Below are 16,679 nucleotides of genomic sequence, written 5' to 3'. Positions count from 1 at the left end.
CTTTTATTTCACCACCCTTGCAGAACACATATTGCATAGCTGTTGCAGAAGGCATTCTCCTACAAGTGATTTCATAAGGTGTGTACAGTGTTCTGAAATGATATAGATCTAAGTATTTTTATGTTGTCACCAAATTTCAGAATAGGTCATAGATTTTAGGGTCATTGCATTAAGTACAGCTGAGCTTTGTTTTGCATATTTGGTGTTAACATTACTGCACAACTCTCTTCTTTCATGTGTTGAACATTCTTCCAGCACAGCATTAAAAGCATTCACAGAGCCTGTTCTGTAACTGCCACGTCTGGATAACGTATGTACTTTCAGAAGTTTTGTTTGAACAAATGAATTGCTTAACATTCCATGACAATATGTCAGATAATATGACTTATTTTATTTACATATATTACTTCAGGATATGAGTACTATTGCAATAATCAGTTAACAGATATTTTCATTGATATGAAAAGCCATTAATAACCTTTTACATTTAATTTTGCTAAATGTGTTGCTTAATATGTATTTCATTTTGTTGTATTAGGCAGTGATTTATTTATTTATTTTTTTATATATTTTGCTTCTTCTCGTGTGAGTTGACCACATTAGGTATACTGTCTCTTTTCAGAGGAAAGTGTAAGTGATATTCATACAAAGCAAGGAAAATTTGGCCAGGGTACCAGAGAAATGTGTATTTTTTTAACTGGATAGCCACACAGGGGTACCAACAGGCAATTCTGAAGGACACCTATATTTAGTCAGAAAACCACAGTTTCTTATCAGAGGTATTTAGCAGTAGGCAATCCATATCTACAAGAAGAAACTGGATGACTTCATGGATATGCATAAGTTCTAACATGGATTCTAAGGCATCAAGCTTCTCAGTGACCACTATTCGTTAGAGTTAACCAAATCTATAAATTATGAACCTTTCTGTTTGCACTATGGTGCAGACCTTTGAATCCATGTTTGTTAAATCCAGGACATTTATTAGGTGAACATCTGTGCCTGTTGCAGTTTGTGAAAAAAAAAAACACTGTTTTTTACTATTAAGAATTACTTTTTTTCAGGGTCGGTTGCATTCCTTTGATGTTTTCAATTTTCTCCAGCCTGCAGTGACCTCAGAGTTGATAATATAGATGCTGTCAGGATGCAATTAGTACAACTCCCTTGCTGAACGATATGGGTGAACATTGTCCTTGTGTGTCATTTTTAGTTATATGACATTGCATGTGCTGATATATGTTGAAGTTTATGGCATTACTCCATGGCATCCTGTTCTTAAAAAATTATGCCCCTTCAGTATAAGAGTCTTTTGAAATAAGAAGACTTTGTGGCTTGCCACACACTTCCCACAGAAGTGCTGTTTTGTGTGCAACTTGGAATGTGAGAAATGATTAACGAGTACTCTGCAGTGTTCTTGAGTTTTGTTGTGTAACAGTTAACTCCCAGCACTGGTCAGTGTGTTAGAGATTGAGTGTTGTATAACAGTGGATTTCACATAGCAGTAATGAGTACACTGCCATGTTGGTAACCGTACTATTGCTCTCAAACTGGTGGCAGTGGTACTGCTGCTGTGTTGCTCCAGTGCTATTGATCTTGTGATTTTCCAGTGTTGCTGCTGTCATGCTGGTGGCAGTGGTACTGCTGATATGTCACTCCAGTGCTATTGAGCCTGTGTTTTTGCAGTGTTGCTGCTGCCATGCTGGTGGCAGTGGTACTGCTAATGTGTCACTCCAGTGCTTTTGATCCTGTGTTTTTGCAGTGTTGCTGCTGCCATACTGGTGGCAGTGGTACTTTTGCTGTGTCACTACAATGATTTTGACCCTATGTTTTTGCAGTGTTGCTGCTGCCATGTTGGTGGCAGTTGTACTTTTGCTGTGTCACTCCAGTGCTTTTGACCTTGTGTTTTTGCAGTATTGCTGCTGGCAGTGGTACTGCTGCTGTGTCACTCCAGTGTTATTGATCCTGTGTTTTTGCAGTGTTGCTGCTGCCATGTTGGTGGCAGTAGTACTGCTGCTGTACTACTCCAGTACATCTGATCCTATGTTTTTGCAGTGTTGCTGCTGCCATGCTGGTGGCAGTGGTACTGCTACTGCATCACTCCAGTTCCTCTGATCCTGTGTTCTTGCCATGCTCTTGCTCTGGTATTGTGGCAGTTCAATTCCTGTGTTATTGCAATCTTATTACATACTGCTTCTCCCATGTTGTGGCATTGATGTTGCTGCTTTTTTGGCAGCAGTGCTGTTACTCCAATGTTACTCCAGTGTTGCTATTTCTATATCAGTAACAGTTGTACTTTCCCATGATGTCCCAGTGCTGTTTCTCCCATGTTGTGGTGGTGCTGTTGCTGATACGTTGGTAGCAGTATTGCCATTCATATGTTATTGCATTGCTGCTTTTCCTATATCAGTAACAGTAATATTTCCCCCATATTATTGCAACACTGCAGTTCCTCTTCTGTCAGTGGTGCTTACATGGTGTCAGGGCAGTGTTGCAGTTGCCATGCCAATATCAGTGCTATTGCCCCAGTGTTGTGTCAGTGGTGTTACTGTTCTATTATGACGAAATATGAATTCCACCAAAAATGCATGTCACAGAACCAACAGAAATAGCATTCTGATGAAGTCTGGTTAGATAAAGGTGGAAATAAAGGATCTTAATGCTATTTCTGTGGGTTCTCTGAAGTGCTTTTTTGGTGGAATTCATATTTTTTCAGTAATTAATTTTTTACCACCTTCAGTTTGGGTTGTTTGACTGTTCTGTTGTGGCTGTAATGCCGTTCCTTTAATGCCGCTATGTTGATGGCATTTCTGCTACTCTGATGCTGTTGAAGTGTTGCTGTTCCTGTATCAGCAAAAGTAGTATTTCTCCCATGTTGTTAGAGTGCTGCTGCTTTCATATTGTATCATTCATGTTAATACTGCATTATGGCATTGCTGCTCTTCCCATGCTGAAGGCAGTGCTGCTGCTCACAAATTACTGCAGTTCTGATGCTTCAGTATCAGTTACAGTGGTATTACTTCCATGTTATTGCACAGCTGCTACTCCCGCATCCATGACACTGGTGTTATTTCTGCGTTATTGCAGTAGTTATTCTGTCATACCAGTGACAGTGCTGTTCTCATGTCAATAGCAGTACTCCTGCCACTGTATCAGTGTTAGTGGTATTGCTGTATTATGGCAGTGCTTCCGTTGTGTGTGTGGGATGTTTGTTGTAAACCTGTTTCTCTGCTTTGCCACTTTTGCAGCATCCTGTCGATGATCCTTAGTGTTTGTGTCTCACGTATTGTGTGTGCGTGCATGTTTGAAGCATAACTGTCTTATGCACACTTCAGTGTTGCACACTGTAGGCCTGCATCTCCTCCGACATTCACCTTTCGTGGAAAGGATGCATTTAGATCTAGGAGGTGACTGTGGAGGTAATTTTTTCTCTTCACTCTATGCACCGTGCTGCGGAGTACAAATCTGTGAATAACCAGTAAGGAAGGACCTTGCTTCAGGTTCTTTGCTTTGTGTCTGCCAGCAATCCACCAGTCAGATGAGATACATGGTTCATTTCTTTTTCTTCACAAACCTTAGGGTGGCATAGAGGATTAGATCTGCCTGTGGAGTGTTTTACCTCTCAGAGGTGATTTAGTAGAAATAGTCACTTCTCATTGTCCTCCGTCTTACAGAGAGCAAGCAGTTTAGTCCATACTGTGTTCACCACCAGGCAACAGTAAGCATTACTTAGGAACAAGTCAACATATATGTCATTCTGTGGGTGTGGACAACTGTCAGCAGGTATGAGTCTGCGGTCATACAGGGATCCAAATAGGACAAAAGTCTTATCTGTCATTTTTTGGGTAAGGGTTGTGATACACATAACTTTCACAGTCAGAACCTCCTTGTTTTGGTGGGGTGAAGCTGCGGGGAATAAAACGTGAATAGGGAAAAGAATGCTCACTGTAGTTGATTTAAAATGTGGTAGAAGATGCATTTAGGTGCATTTTGCATTTGAAAAGAGAAGGTGCCTCTTGATATAGTTTTGTATAACCTCCTCTTGTTTATTTTTCAGAAGAAAGGACATGTTAATCTACATGTGTTTGAAGACTGGTGTGGAAGTACTGTTGACCAACTCAGGAAAAACTTGCATTTTCCACTATTTCCTCATGTAAGTTCACCTTCTAGACAGGTCATTGTTGTATATTTTGATCCTGTATTGTCATGTAAAAACATACATATAACTTCTGACTTTTAGTTTTTGCTTTAATTAATGGGAAAAATTTAAGGATATCAAATTGTTGCTTTAATTAATGAAAAAAATAATTAAGAATATCAAATTGTATTATTTCTGAAAGGGGATACCCAGACCAATTAGCAGACGGTATAAAAAAGGAAGTCAATTAATTATGTTTAGAATTTAATCAAGAACATATGGTTATTAAGAGTAGTGTTCACAAATATTGGAATATGTTCCAACAACTGCTAGACATTCCCAAGGTGTTCAGTGGCTGCCCTAAAGTGGTATATTAAAAGGTCGAAGTTTAAAAAGGTTTTACGAAAGGAAGAAAGAGATTGAGAATAATTTTCCCCAAGGAAAAGTGGGTACATATAAATGTGGGACATGTAAACAGTGCCCCTATATAAGTAATCAAAGTGAGATAGTATTAATATTTAGGAAGAGGACGATTACCATGGATAAGTATTTTAATTGGAACAGTAGTGGGGTGATATATATTGCTATTTGCAATGTTTGTAATTTCTTCTATATGGGCAAGACAAGAAAACCTGAGGAAGCAGATTTACGAACATATATGATATATGATTTAAAAATGATAAAAATGCTTTAGCAAAATATTTACAACTGTATCAAAAGGGGACTTTTAAATTTTCTATATTGGAACAGATAAAAAAGACCCTAGAGGAGGCCAGTGGGAAGATATAATATACAGGGAATTAATGTGGCAGGTAATCTTTAACAAGGAACCAGGATTAAATGACAGTATGTTTATTATTTCCAGTTTAAAACTGAAGAGAGCTAGGCTGTAACTATGTGCATTTTTTATTATTACATATATTAATATTATTTATTGTGTCAGTTATGTAATACCAGTGTTTTATATATATATATATATATATATATATATATATATATATATATATATATATATATATATGTATCTTTATGAAATGTAAAGAGGTTAATGTATTATTAATTGAGACAATGTATGTACGTGTACTGGAGGGAAGTGGTTCATTTTTAGTTATGATGACATTTTGGATAAGATCAGGATGAAAGCTCTTAACTGCTTGGTTTAATAAAGAATTTGGAATATATTCCAGTGTCAGATTTTTGCCTTGTGGACAAGCTATAGTTGGTTATATGGTGGTTTTGTGTGTATTACCCATTACACAGCATTAAGTCTGTATTTAGACATTCACTGTTTTTTCTTTCCTTAAGTCCTGAGGTGCCAGTTTAGCTTCTAAGGAGAGCCTGTACAAGTTAGCTGGTGGTTCACCAAGCACTAATACAAGCACTTTTAGGACCAGGGAAGGTATGTCTTTTGGACCCCACAGTTCATTCCACCATCCCCTGCCCACCATGCCTGAAGTTTTTTTCCTGCTTTTTTTTTTTTGTTCCAGTTCACTTTCATTGCAGGACATTATATTTATCTACAGCCAGACATGCTCTGCTTTCCCTTGCTGGAAGTTTGTCTCATAATTTTGATATAAGCAATTAATGCAATGATTTCTATTTGTACCATAGGATTATTAACCTGTCTTATATCCAGTATCTCACTGATCTGTTTTGCCCTCATTCCTTCGTACAATATATGTGACATCCTGCAGGCATTGAAAATAAGAACAAACACTCGTGAAAAGTAGTTATATCCAGCTAAAATGTGGACATCTGTAAAATTAGCTTAAAAATACCAAATAGCACATAATTTCCTCCTTCTAATAGGATTGTGGGATACTACTCAGAAAGACATGTTTAAAAAATAGAGTGGCGAAAATGATGGAAAAATATAAGCACATTATCAAAGAAATAGTGTATAATCTGAAGGATTTAATGAACTATATCACAAAATTCTACCACAGAAGGTCATTTAAAGGTCATTTATTTTTGCTCAGAAAAAAACGAGTTGTAAGATGTGTGTCCTCTTTTATTAAATTATTCTTGTTACTATTATGTTGGTCATGTAGTGTAGTTTTCTGTGTACTAGACTGGTTCAAAAATCACATGTAATGTAGGGGATTCAGAAAATTATGTAAAATGATAAATCAAGCCTGAAGATGGGGACATACCTCCAAAAATAGGGTCATCCTTAATAAGGCCTGAAAATAGGAACATTCATCCAAAATAAGGACAGTTCAGAGGTCTGTAATAAGTCTGCATAAAAGTAATAAAATAAATAGAGCAGAAATCAAGATTGTGGCACACATTAAGTACTACCAAAAACTCAAATTAAGTACATTATCTGATCAGGAACAGTACAAGATATACAAACGGTAGAAAATAATGTCATGGGGAAAGTGAAAAGATAAACTCCATGAAGAGGAAATCAAACAGTGTACAAGAGACGGGAACTGAATAACATGAATGTAAAACATCAGCCAGTCTAACACAGGAATCACATTACATACACAACTGCAGTAGAAAGACTCTACCATGCATTCTTAGACATAAGACATAAATTTGGGGAAAAATGTACACAAAAGTAAAACTGCATGAATACAAAAGTATATTACAGTAGCAGTAAAATACATAAAATTGCCAAATTAACACAAATAAATGCAACAAGGATGTTATCAGTTAATTTAATTCAGAAATTGGAGGGGTGGGGCGCATTACTGGTTACATAATTTTTTTCAGTACTTGGTTGTTGTAACCAAAACTATTACCCGTGTGAACATATTTAGGATGGAATAAGTACATCATCACCTAATTTAGTTTAAAAAATGAGGATAGGAAACATTACTGCTTGTGTATATGTCTTTCAGTTTTTGCAGTTGCCTCCAAAATGTTTTAACTTATTGAATAATTGTTACCTGGAAACTAGTATACATGTTTGTAAAGCACTGTGCTACTGATATGCAAGTCTCTTCATCTGGACTCATTCATCTGCCAGAACTCTGTTAAAGTATTGTATAGTATTAGCAGTTGATTATAAACTGGAATGTGCGATAGCACACTGGCAAATGCCAGTTTGACAGAGTTCCTTAAATGATTTCTTTGAAAATTTCAGACCAGGCTTTTCATGTCAGTCTTTGTACCAACTGAATGGTGCACAGCAATAGTTATCCCACTCCACAAAGGGGGAGCCACCACTGATCCTTGGAACTATTGCCTTATTAGCCTGACGAGCCTGGTCAGAAAGGCCATGGAACGTATCATCGTGGAACTCATAAACAAAGACATTAGTAACCTCCAAACTGTGGACCCTACCCAGTTCGGGTTTGTGAAAGGCAGATCATGCCTTCTGAACGTGATCGACTTCTTTGAGGCAGTCACCAAAGCCGTAGATGAGGGTAAGGTGGTTCACACAGCCAAGCTTGACCTCGCCAAGGCTTTTGACACCATCCCCCATTCTGGAATTATAGTTAAACTCACTAAACTAGGTATAAATCCCTACGTCACAAGATGGGTTGCCAATTGGCTCACTGACAGACCTCACACTGTAAAGGTTGCAGACTCCAAATTTGACTTCAAACCAGTGACACATGGAGTACCACAGGGTTCAGTCCTGGAACCTCTCCTGTTTGGTATCTATGTCTCTGAAGTACAGGCTAACACAGAAGGCCTCTGGCTAATGAAGTTCGCAGATGACTGCAAACTAGGAGCCATAGTTGAGTCCCCAAATGATGTGGACATCCTACAGAAGGGTCTCACTAAGACAAATGCCTGGTGTCAAAGGCATGACCTCAAGCTCAATGCCAAAAAGTGCATTTTCATCCCCTTTGGTAAAAACTCTGTACCCATGAGCTACCACATAAATGACAGTCTACTTAATGCCAAATGTGTGATAAGAGACCTTGGGACCCAGGTGAACAGTAGTCTCTTCTTTGGTAATCACATCGCCACAGTAGTCAGGAAATCCTTCTATGTGGCACACCTCATCACAAAAGGGTTCTCATCTAGGAAAAAAGAGGTAATTGATCCCCTCTACTCAGCACTCATTACACCCATTGTAGAGTACAACGCCTTTCTTGACAAGACATCTGCAGCAGCTGGAAAGGCCACAGAATTACCTCACAAAGAGGATTACTGGCCTCAAACAGATGCCCTAGACTGACCGTCTCAAAAACCTTCAGCTTAACTCTGTAGCATATTGCCTACTCTGAGGAGATCTCTGCCTAACATATAAAGCTATGTTAAACCCAGAGCTGTTGGACATGCTGCACCTAAAGAAATCCCAATCCCTCTGAGATACATGCTCTAGGGACCTAAACCTTGTCACCACAATAAACAAGACATGCTGGAGGGATAGATTACTGTCCCAGAGACTTCCTATACTCTGGAACAAGCTACCCATCTGTGTCAAGAAAAGTTCCTCATTAGTACTCTTCAATAAAAATCTTGATGAGTGGATGGGAAATAGGAAATACAACCCGGGGATCACTTCTATGTCACCACAATAAACAGGACATCCTGGAGGGATAGATTCCTGTCCCAGAGACCTCCTATACTCTGGAACAAGCTACCCATCTATGTCAAGGAAAGTTCCTCATTAGCACTCTTCAAGAAAAATTTTGATGAGTGGATGGGAAATAGGAAATACGACCAGGGGATCACTTCTGTGGCTCTGCTCATCAGGGACACAGGAAATTAACTTTCTTGGGTGGCATAAGCCAGGGAACCTTGTTGGCTAGGCTTACTTAGGCTCTTGGGCTGATAGCCTAATACCTACCTATGAATATATGAACCAAAATTGCACACAGTAAAATGTTAGAACCATGTACAGCTACTGTTTAGTTAAAATTAAGTAGAATTGATTTATATTAATATACCCTACAAAATGTATAATTATCATGCATAAACTACTAAATATAAAACTGTAAATTATAGAGATGCCCTTTTTATTAATGCAGTAAGGCCTATTGGGCTCTTGCCTCCCCATGGATGTCAGTTACTATCATTATCATGTATGCAAACTCTGGTCTTATTACACATTTTTTGCTTCTGCCTTCACTGCATTGCATTTTGCTATTGTGCTTCTTTCACTGTGTTTGTACTTGCCATCCTGCACTACCGATTCACTGTAATTATAATTGTAAAATGTTATGTATTAGAACTGTATGGCAATTGAATTTCAAACTGATGTGTACAGATGCTTATGTTACAAATGTATTAGAACTGTATGGAATTTGAAAATCAAAATGTGTTTGTAGAGTTGCTAATGTTAAAAACTGTATCAACAGTGTGTCTTGCCGGACAGAGAGAGAATATACATGTGAGACTGTACGTATATATGTTAGCAAAGAACACCGGAAGAGAAGGGGTTAAACAGCTAGCTTACTTCTTACTTTAAAAAAATAGTGGTAATTGCACCACCTTGTGGGCCGTGGATGTACTTATCTCACAGCTCTGAATAGAACCGGAGATGGTAGGTCTGGAAGAAGCCTTTGTTCATTAGCTCGGTAAAAAGAGGGGAAGCCCCAGGCACTGCCATAAACATTAGCAAAACTTTAGATCTGCATATTATCTTCTAACATCCTGTCTCAAGCTTCAAAGGGGAATAGTGTGAGAACCTAGAGTCACGTGACCAGATGAGGTTGTTCTGTCAGCCTTCTTGGAAATTGGTATTGAGTATTCTGTTTTGGGGAACCTGACTAGAAAGACTGCTCACATATTTCATTGTGCCTTGCTCTGTCAAGTAAATTATTAGGAATTAGTAATTCTTCTAGATTCAATAAGGAAGATATAGCGAAGCTTAGTTTAGATATTGTTTTTCTTTGTCTGAGTCTGTCCATCAATATTATTTTCAATATTTCTTGTGATTTGAACTCTGTGGTTTACTATAAATTACATTCAGTATTTTCATTTTTTATTATTTATTATTAAATATATTTAAAAGTTTAATTACAGCTGGACCTTTTAGAAAACATTTAACCTTCGAGAATGCTTATATTTATTTGGTGACACTGTGTGAGCCACTCCTGAAGGCCTAGCTGTCTTGGTCAACTACTACCCTTTGTATTAGTGTTAATATTACACAGTAAAATTGGACACCCTTTGTTAAAGGAAAACTCCACCCTAGAACTAAAAAAAATCTCTTTTTTTCACTCTATCTTTGCTTCCTGACCTATTTTAACACTAAAAATCACTCTTAAGTGCTTTATTTGTAATTTTAGCCTGTTTTCCACAACATGGCTACCAATGAGGCTTGATGTATCAATGTGATCTTGTTCTTCCTCAACCCTTTCTCTTTCCCATATTGCTTTGTATGACTCATATCAGACATAATTAAGTAACTGTGAATTCCCATGCTATTGACATATAATGGGATTTGTATGAGTCACTGTCATTTTCTATACCTTATGTAAAAGGACTGCTTCTCTTTTTGTCTATGATCACCCTTATTTATCTTTGGCTCAGAGCTTGTTTTGCACTATACTTGGAAGTTATCCAGCTATAGCCAGCAAAGTAGCTAAATTGCAGGCCTCTGTTCAGGGTTTTCTTTTGTAGTCCAAGAGGAACTGATTCTGCAAGGGTCTGTTAGTACAGTGACAGTTTTAACACCTCTGCAGTAGTGTGGGGGGAGGGGACTGTCAATTCCTCTTGGACTACAAAAGAAAACCCCAAACAAAGGCCTGGCACCACTCTCCAGGCTGAACAAGGAGAAGGTGAGGGTAAGCTTTCTCTCGGCTTCCAGTATCTGCCATGTCACTAGAGCTCTCAAGTCCTTTCACACTTGGTACGCATATGACATTGTCATTGTGCATGTGAGAGTGGATACCTTGAGATACACCTCCTTTGATCACAGGAAGAAAGACATGACAGACTTCTCAGAATTTGTGTCTGAGGTAGGAATTAACGTGGCTGGAGAAGCAGCGTACCATCACCAAGAATTATACTACAATACGAGCAAAATATAATTTCTTTTAGCTATTGACTTAGTTATGGTGTCATTCCAAGGAGGTTGAATATATTTCAGCCCGGGGAAGATGACTGATAGCCCTACCTGCTTTACTAAAAATGGGCAAGGTCAGTCTCCTCAGACTATCAGCAGAGTCAAACAATATTAAGACTATAAAAAAGTGGCACTGTTCAATGCTAGAATCCTAAATTAGAAGATGCACTCATTATAATCCTTCCTCACTCTCAAAAATATAAATGTCTGCATCATTGCCAAAACATGGTTTAATGTCAAGTAAATAAATTAATAATTCACTGTTTGTACCGAAAACATAGCACATACAGCAACCCATATGTAGCAAACATAAGAGCCGCTTAAGTCAGTTTAAAACGATGTGGGAAGATCAGTATATAGTGAGTAATAGGTATATCTAGATCCAAGTGTTAACAGTTGTGATGTCACAGGTGAAGTACTTGTAGTACAAGAAAATCAGCATACAGTACATTGATTTGGTAAGTGTGGTTGGAACATGATGTGTGGAATGGAAAGAAGTTAACAGTAGTAGAGATAAATGTACTGCTTAATTACAGGAGAATGTGTCATTGTTAAAAGAAGAGGGGAAAAGAGCAGCTAGGGGAGAAGTGAGCAGACGCTACATGACAGAGGACTTTGGTGCGCAGGTAGCAAAAAGGGGCATTGTAAGAGATACATTTGGATTGAGCAGACAAAGTTAAATGATATGGCCTGTGTTTTGACATTTGCACTTGAACTGTTCAATTAGGTATTGTTTGAACTGAGGTCTGAGCTTTTTGTAGTCAAATAAGATAGTGTGGTGGTGACTGTCACAGATAAGGGGCAAGAAGAGAGAAGTTATGGTCACTGTAATGTAGTTTAGTGGCTGGAGTAGGGCCATCAGTGGTCTGCCTTCTGAGACTGTAGAATAGTGGTGGATGCATTTAGTCTCACTGAGAGGACAGATGGTAAGTATTGGCATAGGAGTTTTGATAGAAGGGAGTTGAGAAGAATATTGGCTGTACCTCATATAGGAACCCAGTTGGCGTTTTCCAGGGTGCAGTGACGATCATGCCTTTGGGAGATAGTGAAGAAACAGCAGATTTTTTTTGGAATGTGTTTGTAAGGTGGTAGTTTTTTCAGTGAGGTAATACAACTAGGGGTAGACCCTATTCCAGCTGTGCATGCAGGGCACATTTGCCTACAGCTGGCCAAGCAGGTTGTGAGAGGAAAGGTGTGATCTTTTGGGTCCAGAATAGTAGGTACTTGACTTTGTATCTGAATTTCTCAATGTCTTTAGATATTAATGATTAAACTACAGCATTTAGTTGACAACCTGGTGAAACTAAAGCATCTCTCCTCCCATCAGTGACTGTGTATCACACACTACTGCATTCATGGACAGTTTATATTGTCACCAGAGTAACTAATCATCTGTTCCCCTGAAGTAGCCCATTTCTGAGGAGGCCTACGTCTTTTTACAACTGTGGCAAAGATTTAGGTTTCCACATGCTACCTAGTGCTTTTCCTGAAGTAGCCATATCACCAGTCTATGTTGAAGACATGGCCTTTGGCTGGGTTTCCTCCTTATTCTCTTCCACACACTGTTTTCTTCAAGCTTACCTACATGTAACTGCATGTACACAAAGTACTGTGTCATCAAATTCATGAGGCCCAGGGAGAAAAGCTCCACAAACATCGCAAAATGCATAGTATATAACATCACATTTCAACATAATTTGAAAAATTCACACAAAAAACAATTCACAAAGAAATTCTTCTTAAAATCCCTCTTAAAACATCAGTTGGCATATCATCAAAAATATATTCTGATCGTCTCCCTGCACACTGTCCTTTTCCAAATGAACCCTGGCCAATGGTACATGAAAAGGTCCTCCTTTCTTGTTCGTAGCTGCAGTGGGCTACCCAGGCAAGTAATGCTTGCCTACATTAATTGTAAGATTGGCAACAGTTATGGATGATGCAGTATTTCTCTTAGCATTGTTTTCATTATTCTCTGCTTGGCTACAAGCCTCTGTGATAATCTGGAGCAGCTGCAGTTTTAAAGTAACCCACCATACCTCTCAACCTCTTAGCACCAGAAAACTAGACAAAGCCTAAAATATTGGGGGGACAGAGGCCCCAAAATAGGGACACCTTTTAAATATCGCTCTTATATTCTTAGAAAGTTACTAGAGTAATAGGATTTGCGGTAACATGCATTTTCTGAAGGCTATGAAGTCTGAAATGTATGTCATTATTTAGTGACTTCAATCCTTAGTGACTTGCCAGAAAACCAAAAATTTTATGAGGAACAGACCAAAAATATGAGGCAAAAGTCTGGACAGTTGAGAGTTCTATGTAACCCACCAGTACTACAGTATTCTCACTTGGCCTGCCAATGTTGTCATTTAAGCCATTCATGCCCTTCTTGGTTACACTAAAAACAGTTAAACCCAAGACCTTGGCATGTACTGACATCAGTGTTTCCATGTCTTTTGGTAGTACATGCTGTGAAGGTTTAGACTGTCCCTTGGGTTTTCTTTTACACATGTATAGTGCTGATACCCCTTCTTGTGCAGTTGAGTCTTGCAAATTACAGATAGGTCACCGTTGTGTCCATTTTCTTAATGCCATTACACTCTCAGTATGTTGACTAGATTATAATGTACTCAAATGCTGAGTTCTTGCTCCCTTCCCAAAATGTCTGTGAGCATTTTAAAACTATGAACTTGACATTCACTCACCTGTTAAAATAAGTGTTTATTTTTTCATAGAAGTCACTAGCACTGTCCTCCACATTTCTTCTGTGTACTCTAAACAACTTTTTTCTCTTTAGCTTCAGGAGTAAGTTTAAGACATACATCTAGTGCTCCCTTCCTAACAATACCCGAATGTTTGTTGAAGATTGTTTATTATTTTGAACAAACGCACACAATTTCCATGATGGTTTAATATCTTAGTGTCAGCAGCCCTTATCTCTCTTTACAGTAATGCTTCAATCACTTTGACCACTGTAGCATGCCAGTAACACGGTTGCTGTTTTCCCTTCAAATAAGTCAAATGAAATAAAAGTGCTTGGTAAATAACTCTAAAGCAGTATTCTTTGAAAGGTAGGAGCCAACAATTGATGTTATACTAGTTTAGTACACGTGCATGTAAACTAATAAATAAACCACCAACCACAAGCATTTAAACTGAATAATAATATTTACTTGAACATTTAAAACTAAATAATATTTACTGGACATGAGTAAAATTAAGCAATGACCTTGTAAAATTAAATATGCAATCGACTTTACACTTGCACAGAGAAATACCAAATGCATGAGTTTAAACAGACAGCATAAAGAAGAATTGCAGCTAACAGTTCATCTGAATCGTTCACTCCCAGTAGATAAAAATGTACTTGATTTTCTAGCTACTGATGTCTTAAAAGGCCAAAACACTGTTGCACAGTCTCACAGGAAATGGATCTTCCAATATGAGCTCTGCATTTGAATGCAATCCAATTGTGCATGCTTCAGATTGAGCTATGAATTAACCTTCCTAATAATCCCTCTGTGAATAAAAGGGTTTCATTCAGTAATGTCTGTTTTGCCTCCGTATGAATATAAGGTTTCCTGTCTCTGTAGTCACATACTTCTGGCATGGGGGAGTCCAAATAAAGGAATGTATTCTTTGGACCTAAAGAAGCATTTCATGGAGGAGTAAGTTTTAAGCAGACGCACATTTGAGAAACCTTTTTATAACTGAATAACTCTGTTACAATTTCACTGAAAGCAACTGCATTTTTTATACAGCTCACTTTTGCTTACTGCAGGATCTTTCGAAAAGCTTTTTACAAATGTCTTAGTTTCATAGGTTAGTACTAGGCTAAGTGCCCTTGTGGGCCATTTAAGCTTGGCCAAATTTCCTTTTTGGTGGTTGGAATTACCCCTCTCACTTAGTGTTTACTTATTTGGATTCTCTCTAATGATAATAACTGAGGGCCATACCATAGGTGTTTTGAAAGGCCCAAAATGCAGGTTAAAAATATTTAGCAGCTGCCTCTATCCATTAATAGTATGTGATGAGCCCTGGGATAAATTTCCCATTCCCAGCCATAGATCCAGTTTGCGGTTAAATTTGGACAGTGATGAGCTTTGTTTTATGTGAATAGGGAATCTGTTCCAGAGCAATGATATCCTGTGTGAGATATACCTGTCCCTCCAAACCACCATCTGTTGATGTTGGAGAAAAGGTTTAGATTCCTGGGACAAGTATTTTGATGACATTTGACTTGCTGATGTGTAGTAGATCCAGCAGTACTGGGCCAGAGGATGCTTGAAGCAGCCCATGTAGGACAAACTCTTTAAGTCTACTATCCCTTTTTAAGGTATCTCTGTGAGAGTTCCAACTGTTGCATCTGTCTGGAGAGAAGCACGTTAAAAGAGAGGATATACTCAGTGATTGGCCTTATTAGGGCTGAGTAACTGGGTACAATGGCACCCTTGGACCTAGAAAGCAATCCTTTGTTAATGAGCCGTGAAATATAGAAGGAATTCCTCACCACAGTGGCCACATGCTGGTCAAAAAGTTGGTCATTGTCCACATAAGTTCTCAAATCATGAACAACTGGGCCAACTCTTAAAGGCATTTTATCAATGTGGTGGTTCCCTAGAGATGACTTCCCAAAAGATATGATAATGCATTTTTTAGCATTTAGCTTTAACACAGTTGTGACACCAGTTATTTATTTGGGACAAGCCTTCATGCAGGATGGCAAGGTCATTTAGGAATTCAGTAACTGTACCTAGCTTGCAGTTTTCTGCAAACTTGGTCAGCCAGAGTTAGCATTGACTTTAACTTCCAGGAAGTAGATGTCAAACAGGAGAGGTCCAGCAAGGAGCCCTGGGGGACTCTGCTGGTCAGTGTTTTTTTAGTGGAGATGACATCCCCTGTTTTTAATTTTCTGCATTCTCTCTGTCAGCCAGTTGGCAATCCAGTGGATGATGTAGGGATTTATTCCTAGTTTGTTATGCTTTTCTACTATGCTTGATTGGAGGATAGTGTCAAAAGCCATGTCCAGATCAAGGTGGGTGTTGTGTACTATTTTATCTTCATCCATTGCTTAGGTGACTTTTTCAGAAAAGTCAGCCATACAGAGTAAACTTGACCTGCCTTTGACTAGTCAAAACTGAGATGGGTCTAGTGTTTGAAGGATGTTCTTCATGTTTCACTGTTGCAGTCATCATGTCTTCAGTTTCAGTGAAGGTAACATCATTGTCAACGAAATCAGTGTTTTGCTGCATTGTGCTACTGAGATTGCTTTATCTTGGGTGGCTATTTTTGCCAGAAATTTGGCTTTTGTGGATTTAATAAAGCATGTGAGGCATTTGTTTAATGAGAAAGCTGCCATTTTGGGTACAACTTTTCAAACTTTTATGTAGCTTGCCAGTATTATAGTTGGCACGGGGGGGTTCTGAGGTTTGACTGGCTCTTGTTTCTGCTAGAAACAGCTGCATCAGTGCAACTGTTTACATGCTGGTACAGTTTGGTGGAGTATGGATTTGGTGAGGATTTGAAGCTGGTCAATGAATCGCTTAGGAGTATATAGTTTGTCTT

General features: G+C 38.4%; 1 protein-coding gene across 1 annotated transcript in view; it reads left to right on the top strand.

Annotated features, from left to right (window-relative positions):
- The first annotated feature begins 3,385 nt into the window (after positions 1-3,385).
- The window catches only part of B4GALNT3 (beta-1,4-N-acetyl-galactosaminyltransferase 3), a 539,452-nt gene continuing 526,158 nt past the window's right edge, over positions 3,386-16,679 (top strand). Inside the window, exons 1-2 of the mRNA XM_044087281.1 lie at positions 3,386-3,416; positions 4,002-4,150. Of these exons, the coding sequence (XP_043943216.1) occupies positions 3,386-3,416; positions 4,002-4,150 (180 nt within the window). The remainder of the gene's footprint in view (positions 3,417-4,001; positions 4,151-16,679) is intronic.

The sequence above is a fragment of the Protopterus annectens genome, chromosome 11.part0 (genome assembly GCF_019279795.1).
Source record: "Protopterus annectens isolate FY-2018-M chromosome 11.part0, PAN1.0, whole genome shotgun sequence".
NCBI classification, from domain to species: domain Eukaryota; kingdom Metazoa; phylum Chordata; order Ceratodontiformes; family Protopteridae; genus Protopterus; species Protopterus annectens.
The sequence above is the reverse complement of the archived record's forward strand: the minus strand, read 5'-3'. Positions and strand labels throughout refer to the sequence as shown.